The sequence below is a fragment of the Mesoplodon densirostris genome, chromosome 20 (genome assembly GCF_025265405.1).
Source record: "Mesoplodon densirostris isolate mMesDen1 chromosome 20, mMesDen1 primary haplotype, whole genome shotgun sequence".
NCBI classification, from domain to species: domain Eukaryota; kingdom Metazoa; phylum Chordata; class Mammalia; order Artiodactyla; family Ziphiidae; genus Mesoplodon; species Mesoplodon densirostris.
Genome location: NC_082680.1, coordinates 17,035,859 through 17,058,033, shown reverse-complemented (window position 1 = coordinate 17,058,033; position 22,175 = coordinate 17,035,859). Strand labels below are relative to the sequence as shown.

Here is a 22,175-nt window from a genome sequence, read left to right as displayed (position 1 = left end):
CTTATCAAAAATATTATCCATTGTGAGTGAAAATTCATTTAACACATAACTGTTCTCTTAAATAGACTGCTACAACTAGGAAAGGGCACATTTTAATGTCATAGCAAAGCTGAAGCTGTAAGACTGCCATAGCTACATGAGCTCAGTATCAACATTTTTAGCATAATGCCATTCACAACACCAGTTCTTAGTAAACGTTTATCAATGTGGCAAGAGCCCAGAGAAACTTTCAAGACTGCTTTCAAGGAAGCTAAAAAGAAGAATGTGGATTCACAGTGAGATAACAAAGGGGTGGTGGAAGGCCACATCTCTCATCTGTTGTTCTTGAATTTGGTCCTTTTGATGTCTTTTGCATTCTACAAATGAGTGAATATTTTTAAACTTTTTACCAAAAAATTCTAATATATATAGTTTTTTATGAAAGCTTTCTAAAATGCTTTCATTGGCTTCTATATTTTGCAATGTGAGAGGCACAAGAGAAATTAAGGTTTATTTAGCATCACCTTCATGCATGACTAGGATCCCCACCATAAATGCACTGCTAATATTTATCTTTTGTTAACACATTTTAAATATATAAAAACCACATAAGGTTGAGAACATTCTTTCTCAGTATAAGCATTATTTTGTAACTAAAAATTAATTCAAGAGATCAAAATCAAATATTAACCTCTAGGTCCAAACAACAAAAATGACTTGAAAGTGTTTAATTGACACATTTACAAAATAGGTAATCATTACCAAAAAACATTCATATCATAAAAGAGAAGAAACAATGAGGTCAGTTGCAAGATTCAACTTGTTAACTGATATACTTCCCTTATTTATAAGCTGCCTGTATTAGCTTTTGAGAAATAACCGTTTTGCCTTCTCTGTGGCAGTCTCTATACTAGGGCTCTAATCCCTCTTACACCTGCATGTACTACAGCCATTGGAGAAATCAAACACTCAATTTCCCAGCTTCCCTTGAAGGTAGAAACAGCCATGTGACTGAGATTTAGCCAATGAGATGTAAGCACCACCCCTTCCCTGGGTCTTGTTTTTCCTGCCTGCAGCAGGCATTGTGAGATCATGAGGCAACAATCATGAGGAAAGCCTCTGAACATCAGAGCTGCTGCTTTCTAAGAGACAAGCTCCTCCTTGGTTAAACTATCTTAAACTGCAGCTAAAAGCAGTTCTACTTGACAGTCTGAAAAATGAATACCAAACATAAGCACGTAACTTGATGACTTTCATTCTAATTAAACAAACTTATTTGCATTCTGCCTCACTCTTACCAAATATCTAGGCAAAATGGTTCTCTTTAGCGCAGCTTCAAGTAAATGAAAATATTTTGTTCTGTTAATAATACTTCTCCTGCCTTTCCTCAAAATATATGTACATACACCCCTCTCCTTTGCTAGAGTAATTGCTTTTAATCTTACTAGCTCAGCAAAAAGAATTCTCTCTTAGTGCAGTGAATTGCCTTCACTTGAATCAATGAGAATATTAACTCAGGCTCAAAATGGCACTTTTCATAATAATTAATACAAGTATCTCATCTCCAGCTTCATAGAAAACCTGAATTCCAATAAACCTGGAGGCAAGGAATAGTTCTACGTGGAAGATTCTTTTCCCTCCACTGACTCACAACATTGAAACTAATAGGTTTCAAAATATGAGGCAGAATTCTGAACTAGACCGAACTGAAAGCTTTGGTAAGTCAGTGAGATCACTTCTGGACTTCTTAGAAGATGTAACACTCTTCTGATGCTGAGATCTTCATTCATGCCTGACATCCTGCTACGTTACCCAAAACCCTGAGAAATTCACTCTCTTTCCTTGCCCTTATTTACAGAGGAAATCACATCCTGGACGGGACAACACACTTTGTCAATATACTACAGCGCACAGTGTCCTGTGCAAGGGCCGGTCAAAGGGCCTGTTCTGTCTGGCTCCATATAACCACCATCCTATTGCTGGCACCTCTCTCTCCACATTCTATGCTCGGACATATTAAAATTCTTTCATTTCCTTAAAGGAGCCAAACTCTCCCTCACCTCCGGGCTTTCACATGCTGTCTTCTCTGCCTGGAACACTTTTTGTTTCTTGGCTAGTTCCTCCTATCCCGGGGTCCCAGCTTAAATGGCGCTTCTGGAGGACCTGGATTAAAGTCAGCTTCACCTGCTGGGCGCTGCCTGTGCACCTAGTCCATGCCCTACCACGACGGCCTCGTGTTCTCTGCCTGTCTCCCTGGTAAACTGTGGGCTGCGTAGGGGAGCTCCCTGGTGGCCTTGGGTTAGGATTAGGCACTATCACTGTTGTGGCCCAGGTTCAATCCCTGGTTGGGGAACTAAGACCCCACCAGCCATGTGGTACGGCCAAAATTTAAAAATTGTGGGCTGTGTGAAGGCAGGAGGCCACGTGTGACTCAGTCCTGGCTACATTTTCAGCATCTAGCACTGCACCTGCCACACAGTACATGTCTAATACATATTTGTTTATGAAACAAATGACTTAATCCTGCAATGTGAAAGACAGTTTGGAAGCAAGGGAAAGACTGGTTGGTGGCAAAGACCAAAAATATAAAATCCTCCAAAAAGTCCTGAAGTATTAGATTGGGTGATATGCAACTGTCAATATTTGACCATTTTCTACCTCTAAGAAGAGCATTTTCAAATTCTTCAATCTAAAAATAAAGCCTGAACTACAGTAGGCAGAGGGTAAAAACAACAGTGATTTCAAAGGATAGAGTCTTAGATTCTTGCAACCAATTAATTGTGGATCAATGAGGAAGAACAATGATTCAAAGGGTACTGAGGTGTGAGAACAGAATAGGGGGCAAACAGTGGTGTCGTGAAGAGAAAGAAATCAGGAGTATTCACTGAGTTTGGGAAATAAGGAGAGAATTAGTTTAGATAAGAATTTTCAGTAACACATCCAGGGTTTTTTCACCTGTAGCCAGAAAATTCACAGAACTTGAGGTTGAAGAGACCTCGGAAATCATCTCATCTGATTCCTTCATTCTGTAGCCTTGTTTGGTAATGTGATCAAGGTCAATGACTTGGTTACTACTAGCAGAACCAAGGCTACAGCCCCGGTGCAGCCACCAACACCACTTCTTTTATTAAGAACACAAACACAAGCTACAGCTCACAGCCCATGTGGATAAGAAGAAATGCGATGACTTCAATATCTATTTTGTGTGTGTGTGTGTGTGGTACACGGACCTCTCACTGTTGTGGACTCTCCCATTGAGGAGCACAGGCTCCGGACGCGCAGGCCCAGCGGCCATGGCTCACGGGCCCAGCCGTTCCGCGGCATGTGGGATCCTCCCAGACCGGGGCACGAACCCGTGTCCCCTGCATCGGCAGGCGGACTCTCAACCACTGCGCCACCAGGGAAGCCCTTCAATATCTATTTTATTGGAAGATTTCTCAAACCCTCAAGTTATGTAATATGGATAAGCTCACAAAAGATTCTTTTTTTTTTTTTTTTTTTTTTTGCGGTATGCGGGCCTCTCACTGTTGTGGCCTCCCCCGTTGCGGAGCACAGGCTCCGGACGCGCAGGCTCCGGACGCGCAGGCTCAGCGGCCATGGCTCACGGGCCCAGCCGCTCCGCGGCATATGGGATCCTCCCAGACCGGGGCACGAACCCGTATCCCCTGCATCGGCAGGCGGACTCTCAACCACTTGCGCCACCAGGGAGGCCCTCACAAAAGATTCTTACTGGGCTAAGTAGAATTATATTCTTCACATAATTTTAAAATGCTTCCCCCCCACACAAAACTCTTTTTTCCATCACTGCTATTCACTAGATGTAACAGAATTACAGCAAAATTCACAGCTGGAAAAACCAAAAAAACCCCCAAAATTCTTAACAGAGGTCCCAGGTTTTAGTCCCATCCCTGCCACTGACTGTGTGCCCTTGGGCAAGTTAATTCACTTCTCTGGGCCTCCGACTTCCTGGTGTAAAATCAAGTGAACTAGAGCACCACTAAGTACACTCTAGCTCTAAAAATTACAACTGCAATCAAATGAATGTTTCAAAATATTTTAATGTAAATTTAAAAAGTAAAGAGTACCCAAAATATCACTATTAGTTAGTCAAACTCTGGTAATAAAAGCCTTGTGCCTTTTGCTTCAGTTGCCTTGGAAAGCTATCTGCTCCACAAAAAATGGTACAAACAACCTAAAATGTTCACTGATGGAAGACTGGTTAAATAAACCATGGCCCATCCAACAACGGGATGTTACAAGACTACTAAAAAGAATGTGGTAGATAAGTGTGTTAACCTGAAAATCGAAGATATATTAATGTCTAAAAGTAAGCTATAGAAGAGTATACATGGTAAGCTTCCATTTCTGTAAAACAAAAAGGCATATTTAAAAACCTGCATAGGCTTATATATGACTAGAAAATTACTGGAAGGATAAACAAGCACCCATGAGAGTGGAAGGGTGCAGGGCCTGGGTAAGACAGAGGCTCACTTCGAATTATACAACCTTCTGTACTGTTTGATTCTCTTTTTAATTTGGAGTATGGATTGATTGTTTTTCTTAAGTTAAAATTAAAAGCCATGACAAAATGCTGGATAACTTTGTATGAATATTTTAAAGTGCTGTGGGTCAAGAACCACCAGAGGCTTCTCCATTATTCCACTTAAACAAAACTTACGTGTCTTGCAAGATTTTTGAAATGCTTGTTAATGGAAAACAAATATATGAATATAAAATCTAACTGAATGTGTTACGGGTTTTGATTAAAACATAGAAATATAATTTTTAAAGTCAAAAAAGTTAAAAGCCATTTGGAGCTATTTTAGATTACACAAATTATTGCAAATATAGGGCACCCTTTTATTTTTATTTTTCACCTTTTTATTCTTTCAGGTTGAAAAAGCGACAGTGGCATTTAGGCTGGGAGAGACAGCCACTTTTTCCCTCCTGACTTACCCCATTTACCTTCAGCTGTCAGCTCAGATCGAGAGGGAAAGGCTGGCAGACTCCAGTGACAGGTCAAGGGGAGTTATGAAACATGAGGAAGAGTCATCCCACAGAGCAGGGAGATACCCCTGGGCAAACTAAAAGCAGTCAGCTGAAAAAAATCACTGGGGACAGAGATGGAAAACAAGACCCAGAAGGGCTGGCATTCACAGGAAACAATAAATCATCTATTTACATACTCATGATTCCAGCACAGATACCACGAACCAGCCCGAATTCAATATAATAGCACTCCAGTTTTTATAGCATAAAATCAACTTAATTTACCACAGTTGCAATTATATCTAAACAAGAGGTAGCCACAGTAGGCAAATGAATCCTCTAAAAGTGGACACACAGGTTTACATGTGCCTAAAATATACCTTACATTTAGTTCCATCGCAGGCACAGAAAATAAAAAGCAGATACAAGCATTAAAGATCAGAGGCAGTCTTTTGTGACTGCAAACGTTTCCACCATGAAGCTTGGAAAACTTAATTTGTGGTTCATTTCCTACCTCCCCATGGCCATTACGATGTTTTATTTCAGAAATGTTTAGAACGTGGAAATCTTTTAGCATACCAAACCAGCCTAGTCCAATCTCAGTGAGGAACTACGTAACGAAAACCTACAGAAACCTTCTCATTTCATCCCCTTCTTTAAAGGAAAGAGAACTGTTTGTCTTAATTTACCTGTGTCCTATTTCCAAAATCATGTGAAGTAAAATGTAATTGAACAGGTGTTGATTTTTCCAGATTCGGCTGGTGTCAGAGCAAAGAGCTAGGAGCACCCAGGCAACAGTTCTGCTTTCAACAAACAAACCGAGCACACATCAGCTTGCAGACAGTAAAAGTACCCTACACATGTGTTGAAACGTAAGAGAAAACCGCTTATTTTTACAAATTACGCCTCGTTCTCTCATTAGAGCTTTCTTTCGCTAGTTATCTATCCCCTTAGAAAATTTCTGATAAACACCTGCAAGTTAATCAAGATGCCCCCCGTGTAACGGTAAAGAGAGATCTGCGCAAGACCAACCTGTGTGGAAAATGACAGTGCTTTTCCTAAACCCTGAAGGGAGGCGAAGATTTCGAAGCAGTCCTTTGGCAGTGAGTCGAACGTGAATGGTGGACAAGGAGAACTTGGGAGACAACAACATGTCTTCAGAGCAGGTGGAAAGATTTCACAGAAGACCCAGCTCCGTGGATTCTCACATACTGTCTTTTTAAACTCAGCACGCTTCTTCGAGGCCAAGAAATACAGCGAGAGAAAACATGCCTACATGCCAGACGTCACTCCACCGTACGTGCACAAAAGAAAAACCCCAGAGCTATCCAAGTGCTTCTGGCTTCCGTTTATGCTCCCAGATGTTGCCCAAACAACGCTCTGCCTCTGAATAAAATCTCCTCCTAGCAGACCCAGCAGTCAGCAGCCTCTGAATGACATCACACCAAACATGCTTATGGGGTTGTTATGGTTTTCATCAGAGATGGTGAAGGGGAGGAGGAAGTGGGTGGTCTTAGGCGCTTTATATAACAACCAATAATGTCACAGGTTCTGTAATGAGTTGGAGGATCCTTAAGGGGAAATAACTACTTCGAGGAGTGCCTAATATTTATTTAGTAATTATAAAAAATGAAGACTTCATTAAAGTAATCTGTGTTCTGATTTTTAAAGTTGTAATTATATTCACACTACTAGTGTGAATATGCCCAGTAGCACTAGGCATTTTTTTCAGATATTTTACATGTAAACCTATATATAAACCTGATACCCTGGACAAAAAAATTTTTAATGGCTTCAAGCAATAAATGTTCTCAATTACAATTTTAAATAAAATTCCTACTACAACACCTGGAACTAACATAGTGTTGTAGGTCAATTATACTTCAAAAAATGTTTTTACTATAATATACTAATGACGGATTGATAAAAGGTTAAAATTCAACTCTAACACTCATATTCTGAGGATTTCACTAATAGCCAGCAATAAAGGGTTAATGCAATTTCTCTACCAGATGTAACATAATAGTTCCAGAGGAATAAAAATTAGTGAGTATTCTAAGGACTCCACTTATTGCTTGACTAATTGCATTTATAGAAAATCAGGTGACCTCTCAAGATAGTACTGTTTTGAGACTAGGAACATCAGGAAGGTGTGATTATTGTTTATCAGTAAGAACTGAGATCTGGTAAATGTTTGAGTAGAGTCCTTTGTTAAAGCACATTAAAATATGGTGGCAAAAAAACCAAAAGAGGTTGAAAAGATAAAGGCATGGACATAAGAAAACTGCACCTGCAAAATGCTCACTTAAGTAAAGCTAATATTATTAAACCAGGAAGAGTCCAACTCTTTTAATTTTAAAAAGCACAAGAAAACAATGTGTGAAAAATGATCGATGTGTGTTTCCAAGATTTCCAAGACTCAGTAACAGAAATGAATGTAGTTAACTGTTAACCATAAATGACTATTAAATGCTATGAGAGTGTGCAGGAAGCAGTTACTCTTCAAGAAATTCTGTAGAGCATTTAGGGTGTGAAGAGGGAAGGAGACAGGCAGGAAAGGAAATTTTGAGTAATTCCTTCTCCCTTTTCACTCTCCCCACAGCCTGCCACTTCAGAGGTTGTCGAGAGACCAACCCAACAACCTGCCAGGGGTTAGCTGTGGGAAAATGACAGCCTGTTCCTGCACAGACAAGGCGTCTTGTAAACACTGCACCCACGGCCATGCAAGCACAAATAATCAAGGAATTGAAGTCTAGAAAAGCTACATTTAGGTGTGCCTTTTCACTCTATCACAATTTGTTATTATTAAACCGCAACCTTTTTTCTGGATTCCGCAAATTAATTTGCCATAAAGCACCTCTCCTCCCCGCCCGCACCAAGAAAAGAAAAAAAGCTTGTAAAAACTAAGATAAACACAACACTGTAAAACAACTATACCCCCATAAAAAGTTTTAAAAAAACTAAGATAAAAATCAGCATTAAAGGGCTTCCCTGGTGGCGCAGTGGTTGAGAGTACGCCTGCCGATGCAGGGGACACGGGTTTGTGCCCTGGTCCGGGAAGATCCCACGTGCCACGGAGCGGCTGGGCCCATGAGCCATGGCCGCTGAGCCTGCGCGTCCGGAGCCTGTGCTCCGCAACGGGAGAGGCCACAACAGTGAGAGGCCCGCGCACCGCCAAAAAACCCCCAAAATCAGCATTAAAATTATAAACAGAAGACTGAACACTGATATTATTAAAGATAGGACAACACCCCCTATAGGATGTTTTCTGTTTTGTTAAGTTTTTTTGTTTGTTTAGTTTTGTTACTTAAGTAACAGTAAACTCTAACGTATCCTGGTTAAAGGGGAAATCCTTTAGCCTAGACTACCCAAAAGAAGAAATTAGCAACATGCCGCCAATTCTTCATACTCATTAGAAAGTTTACTTGAACTACCCTAAGCTACACCACACAGAGTTAACAGTAATGTTGCTAACGATCTTTGTAAACAGCACAGCAAGGCTCCCTGCTTCTCCCTGTGAGTGACCCTGCGTGGCCCTGTGTGGCTGTGGCTTGCAGTGTCTCCCATCCTCTGGGGAACTCTTCCTTCAAAGGCAAAAAACAAAGAAAAAACCCCCAAAAAACAGCACAGCAAGGAACTACAAGAATAAAGAGAAGCAGTGCCAGTCAGAAGGAAAAGTCAAAAGTCAGAGGAGTAGTTCTTGTTTGTACAGCAAAGTGTACACACACACACACACACACACACGCACACACACACGGAAAAAGATGTTTGAGATGAAAGACTAAGAACAGCTCAAGCTGGGTTTCCATTCTTTCCCAAACACAGTCTGCCCCCTGGTGGCAGTTGAGCACAAGTGCACCAAAGCAAAAGGGGCCTTGACAGCCAACTCATACAATATACTACATACCAAGCACACTCCTAAACACTTTATATGTATGCACTCTTTTAAATAATCGAATAAGCAATTATTGTATAGTTCCAATTACTTTTATAATATATATACTTCAGGGGCTTGGGGAGGCACAGATTTTAAAACTGGCTCAAAACGTTTCCTTGATTACTTATTTGATCAGCCGTTACCACTTGTGCGCACACTGTAGTTTCTTTAGTTATACTAAATATAGAAGTACCCAAATTTAAGAAAGTGTCATCTTTGTTATTATACAAAGTCTTAATTTGAATTAAGAGAACATAAGGATCACCAAGGACAGTAAGGAAAAATTTAAGGAACTTTTGGTACCTAAGATAGAAAAATGTAATTACAGTTATTAAAAATTAGGAATAAGATGAATTTTTATGAAGTACAGCAAAGCCTGTGTTAGGATGTCAAGTGGGAAAACAAAACCATGATTTAAATTTGTATGTGTATTAGGATGTCAACTTTAAACAAAAAGAATAACAAATACTGGAGCAAGTATACCAAAATATCAGCAATACTGTGGGAGTTGGGGTAGGCATGATATTTAATTCCCTTGCTTTATGTTTCTGTATTTTCCCAATTTTTTTTAAACAGAGATCACAGAGTCATAAAAATAAAGTTTTTAAAAAGTTTAAGTGACAGAATACCTTTCTTAAAAGCACATGATATGGACTGAGTTTCTATTAATGACACAAACAAAAACAATGAATAAATAATTGTATAAGGTCTTTGGTAAGGCTTAAAAAACTAAAGGTATCTTATGGATGATAGAAGTGTTTAGCAGGTCAATGTGCTATAATATCACGGTAGGTTCAAACAAGAATCACAGATCCCATTGCAGTCTGTGTAGGAATATGTGCATTTCATTAGTGACTGGACTTCAGAAAACAGTGATGTTATGATTCTAGCATATGCTGTGCAGGGTTGCTTAGATGCTAGGAAATACATCCAACTAGGACAGATTTATTTGTTGTTGTTAATGATCATCAAGAATCTGGAGATTAATACTTAAACCAGGGATTCAAGCATCTCTATCCAACCAATCTTCCCCAGAACTCCAACATGGAGTATCAGTCTTAACGTTTACCTCCTTCCTCTGCCTAACACAACACTAATTGCCACATTTTCTTCATTTTTATGCATCATAATTTTTAAGTTCAAATCTCTATTCCAATGGTAGAAACTTCAACTCAAGAGTCCAATTTTTCCGGGCTTCCCTGGTGGCGCAGTGGTTGAGAGTCCGCCTGCCGATGCAGGGGACACGGGTTCGTGCCCCGGTCCCGGAAGATCCCACATTCTGCGGAGCGGCTGGGCCCATGAGCCATGGCCGCTGAGCCTGTGCGTCCGGAGCCTGTGCTCCGCAACGGGAGAGGCAACAGTGAGAGGCCCGCGTACCGCAAAAAAAAAAAAAAAAAAAAGAGTCCAATTTTTCCATAATGTCCTCTTCCTTAGTAGGGAAAAGAATGTCTAAGATATATTGTGAATAACTGTCCAAAAATTCGCATAAAACAATTAGAAAAAATTTCAACCTCCACCCACCCTTAAGATTATAAGTTTTTCAAGATCAGTGGCACTGCCTTTTATTTCTTTGGTCTCCCCAAATAAGAGCAGTAATGTTTTATCCATGTACAATGTTTGTTTTTAAAAACTAAGAAAAAAAACATGTTCAATGTATAATTTTTTGAAAAATAAAAGTTAAATCAGGGGTTTCCTTGGTGGCACAGTGGTTAAGAATCCGCCTGCCAATGCAGGGGACACAGGTTCGATCCCTGGCCTGGAAGATCCCACATGTCGCAGAGCAACTAAGCCCGTGCGCCACAACTATTGAGCCTGTACTCTAGAGCCCGCAAGCCACAACTACTGAGCCCGTGTGCCACAACTACTGAAACCCACATGCCTAGAGCCCGTGCTCTGCTACAAGAGAAGCCACCGCAATGAGAAGCCTGTGTAGCACAACAAAGAGTAGCCCCCGCTCGCCGCAACTAGAGAAAGCCCATACACAGCAACGAGGACCCAACACAGCCAAAAATAAAAACAAATTAAAAATTATTTTTAAAAAAGTTAAATTACCTGTACATCACCGTGCTCTGTAACCAGTTTTCTTAAACTTAAAAATTTCACATTTATCTTTCCATGGCATTAAATAATCCTCTATGTTGTTATTTTAATGGCTTCAAAAATATCCTTAAAATGTCAGTGAACATAAACAACACCTGTTGTTTAAGCCATTCATACTGTTTCCAATTTTCCCCCTTCTAAACATTTCTGAAAAGCAATAAATAAGTCAATCAACTATTTTCCTAGAATCAATTCTGATAAGTGGAATTCCAGGGTAGAAGCCTTTTGCTCTATGTCACCAACGTGCCTCTGTCCAGAAAGGCTGTAGTAATTTATTCCCCTTCAGTAGCACGTATGAGGCACCTGGTCCTCACGCATTCACCAATAGTGGGTATTACTCTTAAAAATAGACAAGAACTGACAGCACATTATTTTAAGTGACGTTCGTAAACTTTTTTCATGTTTCTTAGTCCCTCATATTTCTTTTCTTGTGTCTGATTTTTTCTTTTCCCACCTTTTAATGAAGTGTAGTTGATTTGCAATGTTATGTTAGTTTCAAGTGTACAAAACATGATTTCGTATTTTATAAACTCCATTTTAAATTATTATAAAATATTGGCTATACTCCCTGTGCTGTACGTTAATTACATCCGTGTATCTTATTTTATACCTAAGAGTTTGTACCTCTTACTGACTCCCCTTCTACGATATTGTCCCTCTTCCCTGTCCTCTCCCCACTGGTAACCACTAGTTTGTTATCTGTGAGTCTGTTTCTGTTTTGTTATATTCATTCATTCTACCTTTTAGATTCCACAGTATTTGTCTTGTTTTGATTCGATACAAGCATAACCTCATTTTACTGCACTTCATAGATATTGTATTTTTACAAACTGAAGGTTGTGGCAACCTTGTGTTGAGCAAGACTATTGGCACCCTTTTTCCAACAGCATTTGGTCACTTCATGCGTCTCTGTCACATTTTGGTAATTCTTGCAATATTTCAAACGTTTTCATTATTATTATATTTGTTATGGTGATTGGTGATCTTTGATGTTACTACTGTAATTAATTTTGTTTTGTATTTTTAAATTAAGGTATGTACCTTTTTTAGACATAATGCTACTATTGCACAGTTAATAGACTACACTATAGTGTAAACATAACTTTTTTTTTTTTTTTTTGCGGTACGCGGGCCTCTCACTGTTGTGGCCTCTCCCGTTGTGGAGCACAGGCTCCGGACACGCAGGCTCAGCGGCCACGGCTCACGGGCCCAGCTGCTCCGCGGCATGTGGGATCTTCCCGGACCGGGGCACGAACCCGTGTCCCCTGCATTGGCAGGCAGACTCTCAACCACTGCACCACCAGGGAAGCCCAAAATAGCCTATTTCTTGTAACAACAAGAAAAAGTACATTCTCTACATCTCCACGTTTTAAATATTAAATATGCTCCACATTTGAAAAAAAATCATTATTTAAAAAACAAATTATCTGTGATTAATAAAATGTCCTTCTGCATCAGATGGCTTGGCAATTGTGCTCACCAAGTTTTAACCCCATGCTGATCAAGGTCATAAGCAGTTATGTTTATGCCACAAACCTGAAATTATATTTATAAGCATACTAGTGAAAAAAATCACTGCAAATACACTTGAATACTTGTAATGATAATATAACTTTACAAAAAGATTCTTTTTCTCCATCCATATTTAAGGTGTCACTTACCCACATTGAAAGCTGTATATAGACCTTTTCTTGAAGGACCTAAAATAGAAATATTTATGTTTTATAGAAAATATCATACAAAAATAAACCATTTAAAAACTAAGTTTTTTTTTCCAAAAACAATCCATTAACACCGAAATTTTAGGTTCCAGATGGGAAATTCCACTGAGATCTAATCAACTTTATTGAGTTTATACTTAGAATATCTAAGGATAAAATATTCCAAATAACATCAAAATACTAGTTTAAGGGTGATATTATTCATTGTCAAAATTAAACATGCTAGGACAAACTACAGTATTTTTTCAGTTCAAGAGCTGCTGAAATTCAAATTTTAACAGTACTAAATTTATACATGTATTACACACTTTATGCTATTCCACTGCTGATAGAGCAAAAAGGCCCAGACTACAAAACACAGCTACTAGGGTGTGATTTCTAAAATTGCCAAGTATTAAATCCAGTTCTCTTGCTATTCAGCTATGAAGGAAAACATACTTAAGCTTTTCCTCCAAACTGATACAATATAAAATACAACCCGGGGAATTCTTTCACAATATATATGTGTATTAAATCAAATATAATTTTAATTGTCAATTATACATCAATACAGCTGAAAAATAAATTCAACCAGGAGTGGTAACAGGTACAGAGCTACAAAGGTAAGTCACTAGAAGACTATGAACACATCTTCCTGATGTGACAGTCATTTCTAGGGCAAGTCACCTGCAGATTATTTGGTTAGAACAGCTGCCACATTCTGTGGAATTTTACAGAGATGACTATCTCTTAAAATATGTGGCTGTTATAAATGGACAGCATTGATTCCCAGTCAAGTAAAACCTCTGTGATACAAAAGCTTACAAATTCAATGGCAAGACATTTTAGAATACTGAGGTTCTCTGTTGTGCAAACGTATCAGAGAAATCATGCCGTTCTAACTCTCTGAAAGTTATCTTAGAATTAAAGTTCGACATTTCTTTCCAGTTACAGGTGTATGTGTAGATTACAGGGCTTTATCATCATCAATAAAAACCATAGATTCATATACTGATGTCATCCCACCGAGGGGTAATTTGATGCATCAGAAATTTGTTTAAAACCCTGGAAGATGAGAACCTGCTGGTACCCAGAAGAATCTTTTTGCCAATATCTATGCCTATTCTCTCTTGAATTCAGTAGAAAAGAAAGTGTTGATAAACATTCACTAGGTAATTAACCTCAAGTTACCACGTGATCCTTTACATACATATGTAGCACACACACACATGTTGAGAAGGACACAGAGCAACAGACACACACTGCTTTGAGAGACTAACACATTTCTGGAAAGTTATTTAGTAATATGATAACAATTTCACAAAGATTCACACAGTTTAACCCAGTGGTTCCTCTTTTAGGAATACCCCATGGAAGTAACTAGAACCTGAAGCAATGAACAGTATTCACATTCAGAGATGTTCATCTCAGCATCACGTGCCATAGTGAAAAGACAGAAATTGTCCAGGAACCAGGGAATTGGAAAACAGGAGACTATTTCATAGCCATTTAAAATGAAGACACTCTCATGATATACTATTAAATTAATAAAAAGCAAGACACAAGAGAATGTACATAGTATGCCCTGAGTTTTCTTGAAACAAAAACAAAGCTATTATATATGCAGAGGGAAAGAAAAGGAGGAAAGGCAACAGTATTCATGGTTGACGGGATGAAGGAGGATGCTGTACGTTTCTGTGCTTTTTAAACCCTCTAATATAAATATGCATCACATATTACAGCTCAAGCTTCTCATTCACAATTATTCTTTCAGTTAAGCAATCTTTCAATTCACTAAGCAACAACTGCTAATGTGCTTCAGCTCCACTGTGATAAAGCTGCATGAAAACATTCCATATGAAGTATATACCACATATGTTGTAAACTTGAAAGTTAACCTTCATAGCTGTAGCAGTCACGAAGTGAGCGATACAGAGAAGAAAACATAAAGAACACGGGGGTGGGGTGCGGGGGGACGTGGTTGGACCAAAAGTGTGAAGTAAACCATGCATTTCTATCTCATTATTCTAGATCACCACCTTCGCATAATTTAACTCTAGAAGTTTCATTTATTTTCACCTTATACCTTTGCTCTATCTGCTGATTTACATGTATCAAGTTTTAGCTATAGAACCTACAGACTCTCAGAACAAGAATAGCTCCATCAGTGTAAAAATGTATTATGTCTTTATTCACCAGACTTTTTGTAAATAAATATTCAATATACCATGAAACTAAATGCCAAAATTTAACCTCCTATAAGCCAAGGACTTAAAAAGCCTTGCCTTCCTCTTCTCTCCACAGTGAGGTCCATACCTTTTGGAGGAGTTTTTAGTAAGTGCGCGTGAGCTTGGGGTACCGAATGCTTCAAATATAAGGATCCTGAGGAACCATTTTGAAATGCTGGTTTTGGAGGTTTTTCCTCATATTTGATGGCAACCTTATTACCAGCTGGAATAAAACAGAAAAGACATTTTATTTTACAGATAAACACAGTATGAGTCTTCCATGACCCATCTTTCCTCTTTAAATCAACAAGTGCTCACTAAGCACCTACCACGTGCCAGTCGTTACTGTATGTTGGGAATACAAAGATGGATCATAGGTAGTTCCTGTCCTCAAGGATGCAGGGTGAACGGTAACCAGGGTGACCTTACATCTTGGCACAGCCCAAGTTTATGCCTCTTTTCCAGGGCAGCTGTCATCCCAGATAAAAGTTGGGAGATACTTTGGTATCCTTGGGGGTCCTGGAACCAATCCCCTGTGGATACCAAGGGACGACTATAATGTACAAGCTCCTTGGTAGCTGCAAAGATGAGATCTGGTTCTGATCCTTCTCTGCCACTGCAAGAAGCTGCAACTCCAACATCTGCCCTAGAACAAAGGCACCTAAGCCTTAAAGCTAAAATATAAAAGGGAATTCCACCTAAATAATAAAAAGCATCTTTTATATTACACGTAAACCTTTCCTCTCTCACTCACACAGGAATCAGCTCTGGGGTGCGGGGGGGAAAGGTTTCCAGGCACTAAAAGAATTGAAGAAAGGACTTCTGGAGAAAGTTTGAGGCACTAGCTAATTAGGTTGTGCTTAGGTTGTGGTATATCTGAGTCCACGACAGTTAACTAGGCAAAGGGGGCTCCCACAGAAGCAGACCTATATTATTTCCTGGGAAAAGGTCAGAGTGAAGGTGAGCAAATACTATATTTTAGGTATAATATGTCAACGGGTCCTGGAAAGGGCATCTGCTATTTTGCTAGTCTCTGATTTTGCTTCTCTTTCTTCACTGGGACTCTAAAGTCAATCCTAGCATATCAAAAGACAGTGACACTTTGAAATAAAGAACACAGCTTTAAAAAAATAGTGATAATTTGTAACTTGTTGATTTTCTACCAGAATGACAATTTGAAACCACGGAGAAACATTTAGACAAAGCCTCCAGTAGATGTCTTGCTTTTGTTTCTTCTTTTGTCCAATAATGACTGAAGCCCTAGGCATCAAAAAACTCAATATCTTTCAGTTGCATAAGACAAGTATGTAGACTATATAAACCTATATATGTTTTTTTTTTTTATCTTGGTGTAGGACATTTATTTATTTATTCCATGAAACACTTAAAGTTTAGGTCAGTGGGAAATAATTTTAATCAAAGAATTGTACATTTTCTTCCCACATATCTTGGTTTGTATTAGGAAATGACATTGTGATCCATTTCACTACAATATTACAAAATATTTACAAGAAAATATTTAAAATAACTCAAACATGAAAGGCAAGATGGGGTGAAACTGGTTTTTTAGAAATCTCTGCTCCAGTGCCCAGAGCACACAAGAAGAGAATCAAAACAAATAAGTAACAAAGATCCCCTTGATGACAAGTTTCCAAGGAACTGGAGTAGGGCAAGAAGTGGGATGAAAATGGTGGTATGAAAGGGGATGGATGTTAGCAGCACTGCTTCAATAACCAATCTATTTTGAATGAAATACCCTCTTTTATATGCAGTAAATTCTGAACAAAGCTAAACTTTAGGATATTCCTTGAACTGAAATTAAAAATACCCTGACAGTGAAAGTGGCTCTTTCACCTAAGCTGAATAAGGGCCTCTCTCTCCATGAACCACTGATGTGAAAAGAAGCCTGTTCTAGCATCAAAAGCTGTCACAGAAGCCCTTCCATCTCTTTCATGAACGCTTCATAAACATCATCCTTAGTTTGTACTGAGACGGGAACAGATGGACCGGATTTGGGGGCTGCTTTGGCAAGAGGCACAGCAGAATCATCCTCTGACTTTCTCTGGGGAGTGGCAGTAGCCCCTTTATTCTCCCGACGTACCCTCAGTGCGGTGGGCACAAATCGAGTAATCTCTGCCTTGGGATTAGTGATCTGTGGCTTGGCACTGATGGTTGCTGTGGCTTTCTTCTCAATGGTGGCTGCGCTTGTATCATCTGCCTTGGGTCGCTGAATCAAGTTGGGTGGAGCACTTAAAACCCCCGGGTTCGGCAAAGGAGCTGGTGGGAAAAGCCCAGGTGGGGCAGGTCCAAGTGGAGGCACCAAAGGTGGGCGCATCATGCCAGGACGAGGTGGAGGGATACCTGGAGGTGCAGGGGGAGGTAGCCTGGTCCACCTCCAGGTCTGCCTCCTGGCCCTCCTCCTCGGGGACCCCCACCCAGGCTACCTCCCCCTGCACCTATATATGTTTATATAGGTTCTTTGTAAACTGTGAGTTTCCTCTTCACATTTATGGCTTCTCATTGGATTAAAAAAAAATAACCCAATTCTTCTACTGTATCCTTAAGATTTGTATGGGACAGGGAAAAGGCAGAGGGAAAAGAAAGAGCAGGGCCTGTGTCCTGCGCTCTGAATTCAAAATGAGAATGCATTTTCACATTATATTTTTGCTAAAGGTGTATCGGGTCCATAACAAGGTCCTATGAAATAGGACTGGTACAGTTGAGAGGATTCCATATTAGGAATTTAACCAGCATCACCATCACTTATTGTACTGTTTTCGGCTGAGGGTATCTACACTTTAAAATCTCCTAAGGGTCAAAAACCTTAAACGAAAGGCTTGAAAAGACAAAAATAGTACCCGCATGTAAAGATAACAACATACAAAGCTGTTTCAAATTTTATTAAGTGGTAACAAAAAAGGAGGGTGAGAAGAGCAGCGGCAGTGATCTAATTAAAGATTTTAAAAATCGGTATTTCCTTATCATTCTCAACTTCTCCTTTTAGTTCTCCATAATTGAGGAATCTTTGAAAAAGTACAGTGTCCAGAAGCTTAGCTCCTACAAGGAATTTTAACAGCACTGCTTGGCTCTTCCTAAGAGATTACCATGTTATACACAACACTCAAGAGTGTAAACACAGCACTTTGCCCTTTTCTCTCCATAACTCAGGAGGAAAAAATCCTAACAAAAATACTTTGGAAGTTTTATGGTTCTCTATTCCCAGAAAAGGTAACCTTTTTATCTATCTCCCCTTGCTAACCACACAAACCACTAGTATGTTTATGTCACCATATACTTACTGGGCCAGAGGGAAATCTGGAGGTTCATTCATTCACTACCTGGTTTCCAGGCTTAATTTCCCCTCCACCAACCCAGATTGGATTTTTTAATAATTTTTTTCTAAATAATCTTCAACACCCAATTCTAACCATCCAATTCCATTCTAATAATCAACACTTATAATCACAAATTTCTTTATTACCAACCTCGATCCCTTTCTTCACCTCACATTTCTAGAAAGGGGTGAGTTGTCAACATTATTTACAAATATTTATAAATCTGAAGACAGCTAGAAATTTTTCTCTAGGCTAAACTGTCCCAACTCCTACAACGGTGCTTACAGATGTCACATTTAAACCTTGTAAAGACATGCTGTCATTCTCCCCTGACCTACGTCAAGTCCCCCTAACAGGGAGCCACCTCTTTGTTCTTCCTGTGCACAGATAACACTTCCAATGTTAGGCCAAATCAACACAGAGCCTTCCCTCCTCCTGACAAGTTTCTGTCAATTTCCTATCCTTCTTTCCAATTCCCTCTTTCCCCAGAACCTGGAAACTTGGTTTCTCCCAAGTTGACAGGGAGCTAATGTAAATGATAAATACTTAAGATACTACTACTATAAAATTCAACATGACTTTTCAAAGGATGGATGGGAAATGATTTCAGAGTCTTAAAGAAAGGGAACCAAAATGTCATAGAGCAGGTTTTTTAGATTTTCATGTAAAATGGTAGTGGGTTTCGATCAACATTTCAACTTATGCTAAATCAAAATCCAAGAAAGGAAGTAAATGATGTTATTAGTCTCAACCATGTATTATAACAATCTGGGAACTTCACTGGTGGCGCAGAGGTTAAGAATCTGCCTGCCAAGGCAGGGGACACAGGTTCAAGCCCTGGTCTGGGAAGATCCCACATGCCACGGAGCAACTAAGCCCGTGCGCCCCAACTACTGAGCCTGCGCTCTAGGGCCCGCAAGTCACAACTACTGAGCCCGTGTGCCTAGAGCCTGGGCTCCACAACAAGAGAAGCCACTGCAATGAGAAGCCCACACACCGCAACAAAGAGTAGCCCCTGCTCGCCGCAACTAGAGAAAAGTCCGTGCGCAGCAACTAAGACACAACATAGCCAAATAACAATCTTGATTTGAGTCTTACTTTTTTTTAACATATTTTAAAAATTATACTCAGCAGCAAATAAGTCACCTACATAGATTTTGAAAAACTGAATTGAGTTTAATTTACAGACCTATTATGAATCTGTATGATCCTAAATCCACGCTTTTCATTTCTAAGCTTTAAACACAAAGACCTTCAGTTTCCAAAGGACTCCGTGAAAGGATTTCTCGCTAAGGCAAAAGCCACATTTCTCACGAGGCACAGTATTCCTGTCTTGTTGGCTCTGTCACACTCAGAACAGAGGTGCTGTCCTGGACACAAATTGTCTCGCTGCCACCCTTCTAGCATCAATTTGTTACACGTGAGGGTCAAAATCCGTATTTCAAGGATAAAATAAGTTTGACCCAGGGTACAAACACACACACACATTTACATTTATATGTGACATATGTATACATATATATACACACATATGCACACACTCATATAAACACACACACACACACTCTCTCTCTGATCATCTACTATACACATTCCCCCCTTCATTTCTTCCCCACTTTACTAATTGTGGAGACACAGTGTGCTGAGCAGCACACAGTTTTATGACCAACACTTCCACATCCTTCGGTTTTCTAAAGGCTCTCCTCTAGGCTGACCCTAACTTGAAGGATGTACTTTACTACGAGGCGTGATGCCCTTAAAGTATTTCTCCTGCCCTCTATTTCAGTTCCTAATGGGGCAGCCGGTTGGGTATCCTGACGATATCTAAATGCTCTCTCTTCTAGAGTTATTATATGCAAATGATAAACTGTGGCACAAGCTCCAATATAATAAGAGAAGCACATTAGTTTCAAGGAATGGAATGGAATGGAACCTATAATATGTGAGTTCTGGTCCTGACTGGGCCACTGCCTAGCTGTGCTGAATCACTTCACCTCTCTATGTATGAGAGGGTTTGAACACCAAGTGTGGAAACAGACAATGCATACGGTGTCACGGGGTCCCCACTCACTGATTATGGTGCTCGGTTCCACTGAGGCCAAACACACACTCGGAATTCTCCTAAACCCCGTGGTTCAGGAGGTACAACCACTCCATGATGGCTGGTGTGTACAATCAAAATGTGAAATCCCACAAGTGGTTGCCCATGTCTCAGCCAATTCTAACATACAGTTTTTTTTTGTTTTTTTCTGAGGTACTCGGGCCTCTCACTGTTGTGGCCTCTCCCGTTGTGGAGCACAGGCTCCGGATACGCAGACTCAGCGGCCATGGCTCACGGGCCCAGCCGCTCCGCGGCATGTGGGATCTTCCTGGACCGGGGCACGAACCCGCGTCCCCTGCATCGGCAGGCGGACTCTCAACCACTGCGCCACCAGGGAAGCCCCTAACATACAGTTTTAAAACTGCCCCCATGCTGACCACACCCTTGGTCCTAGCTGCCTCGATTAAGCCAGAATAATAGGTGCTCTGGAATCCTTCTTTTTCATTTCCCCGTGGTCAAAATGTGGTTCAAGTGAAATGATAGATGACTGAGTCTACAGAGAAAATGAAGAGAGATGCTCAGAGCAGCCCAAGCAGGAGAAAAGATTTTCCTGTTAGAGAAAGGTTTCTCATTGTTCCAGACTTTTATTTGCAAACTAACATTTCACACTACACTCTAGCACTTAGTTAGCACTGGTTTTTGTTTTGTTTAACAAATATGTATATACACACACAGAGCCAACATTCTGCTCATTTCCTGAACTTTCCGTGAATCAGCTTAACACTCCCCACTGTGCCAGATCATCTGCCACCTGGCTTAAAATCAAATCACTACTTAAGTCTAAGCTTTCAAATTCCAAAAGCAAAATTACCCAACCTTGTAATAATAAGAGTGTCTCAAATATATCCTAGAAAAACATTAAAAGAATGAAAACGAAATTAATACCAGTCTGGATAATAGTATTTTCTCATTAAATAGTCCATTCAGACGTGCGTAAGTATTGAGCATGTTTTGCAACATGGGGTCAGAGTATGTCCCGCCTTTCACCCCTTCCTCACCCCCCGCAGGCCTCACTAGTCAAGCACCCATTTTTGCTCTAAACCTGGAAGCAGCCAGAAAACCTTTCAACACTGCTCTCCAGGTGATTCTCACCAACGGACCAGTGTTGACAGGCGACACAATACCTACTTGCCATCCTGCAATGAGGATAGGACTGAAGGTGAATAAGACTAATCCTTCTATCACCTGGATCCCTTTGACTCAAAACACCCTCCTTCCAAACCGTTAGCCACCAACTTATTGTTGTGAAGAAAATGAAGGTGGTCAGAAACCTCTGCTGCTGCAAGGATTTTGAAGATGATCTAAGCCTCCCTGCCTGTTCATCAGGTGAGAACACTGAGGCTAAGAGAGTGTAAGATTGTCCAACTTCAGTGACTCAGTAAGACTGACTAGCACTGAGTCCGAGTTGAACACCCTTTTCTATTGTATCACGCGGCTGATGCCAGGGCACGCTGCTGATGCCAGGGCTGGTCGTGAAGGTGAGGGAAGAGAAAGCTCCGTTTCTTCAGTTAACCTCCGCCTGTTCTATCTCTCAGACAGTGCAAGGAGCTCTGGTGTGCATCCTTTTGTCTCCCCTCACCAGCTGTCTCTCAAAAATAAATGTGCTTAGGTTTTTGTGGCCAAACTGGTAGAAGTAGGAAGCGCTTGGACTTCATATTCGCTAATACGGCAAAATTACCAGCTCTCCTGAGACCTGCATCTACACTCACACAAAGGTCCTCAAACCTTCAACTCTTTTCAAGACATACACACACACACACACACACACACACATAAAACATTTTTATCCAATGATCTTAAAAACTG

The 22,175-nt window shown here is 40.1% G+C and overlaps 2 protein-coding genes across 4 annotated transcripts in view; both read right to left on the bottom strand.

Moving 5' to 3' along the window:
• The window catches only part of MTUS1 (microtubule associated scaffold protein 1), a 105,837-nt gene that overhangs the window by 49,669 nt on the left and 33,993 nt on the right, over window positions 1–22,175 (bottom strand). For 2 of the 3 annotated variants that reach the window (XM_060085949.1, XM_060085950.1), the window contains 2 exons: window positions 15,022–15,156; window positions 12,667–12,705 (listed from right to left, as the gene is read on the bottom strand). In XM_060085949.1, coding sequence (XP_059941932.1) covers window positions 12,667–12,705; window positions 15,022–15,156 — 174 coding nt within the window. Of the gene's footprint in view, window positions 1–6,000; window positions 6,312–12,666; window positions 12,706–15,021; window positions 15,157–22,175 lie in introns of those variants that run through there. The other variant, XM_060085951.1, reaches the window with a different exon arrangement.
• On the bottom strand, window positions 16,294–20,740 carry LOC132481366 (WW domain-binding protein 11-like). The gene is made up of 2 exons (XM_060086213.1): window positions 20,721–20,740; window positions 16,294–17,350 (listed from the first exon to the last, which is right to left on the bottom strand). The coding sequence occupies exons 1-2, from the start codon at window positions 20,738–20,740 to the stop codon at window positions 16,861–16,863; spliced, it is 510 nt and encodes a 169-aa protein (XP_059942196.1). The 3' UTR covers window positions 16,294–16,860.

Coding starts and splice junctions, on each gene's coding strand:
- LOC132481366 (XM_060086213.1), bottom strand. CDS start 20,740: ATGGGGGCAGTTTTAAAACT. Junction 17,351..20,720: donor ATGGGGGCAGTTTTAAAACT/GTATGTTAGGGG, acceptor GTCCCCGAGGAG/GAGGGCCAGGAGGCAGACCT.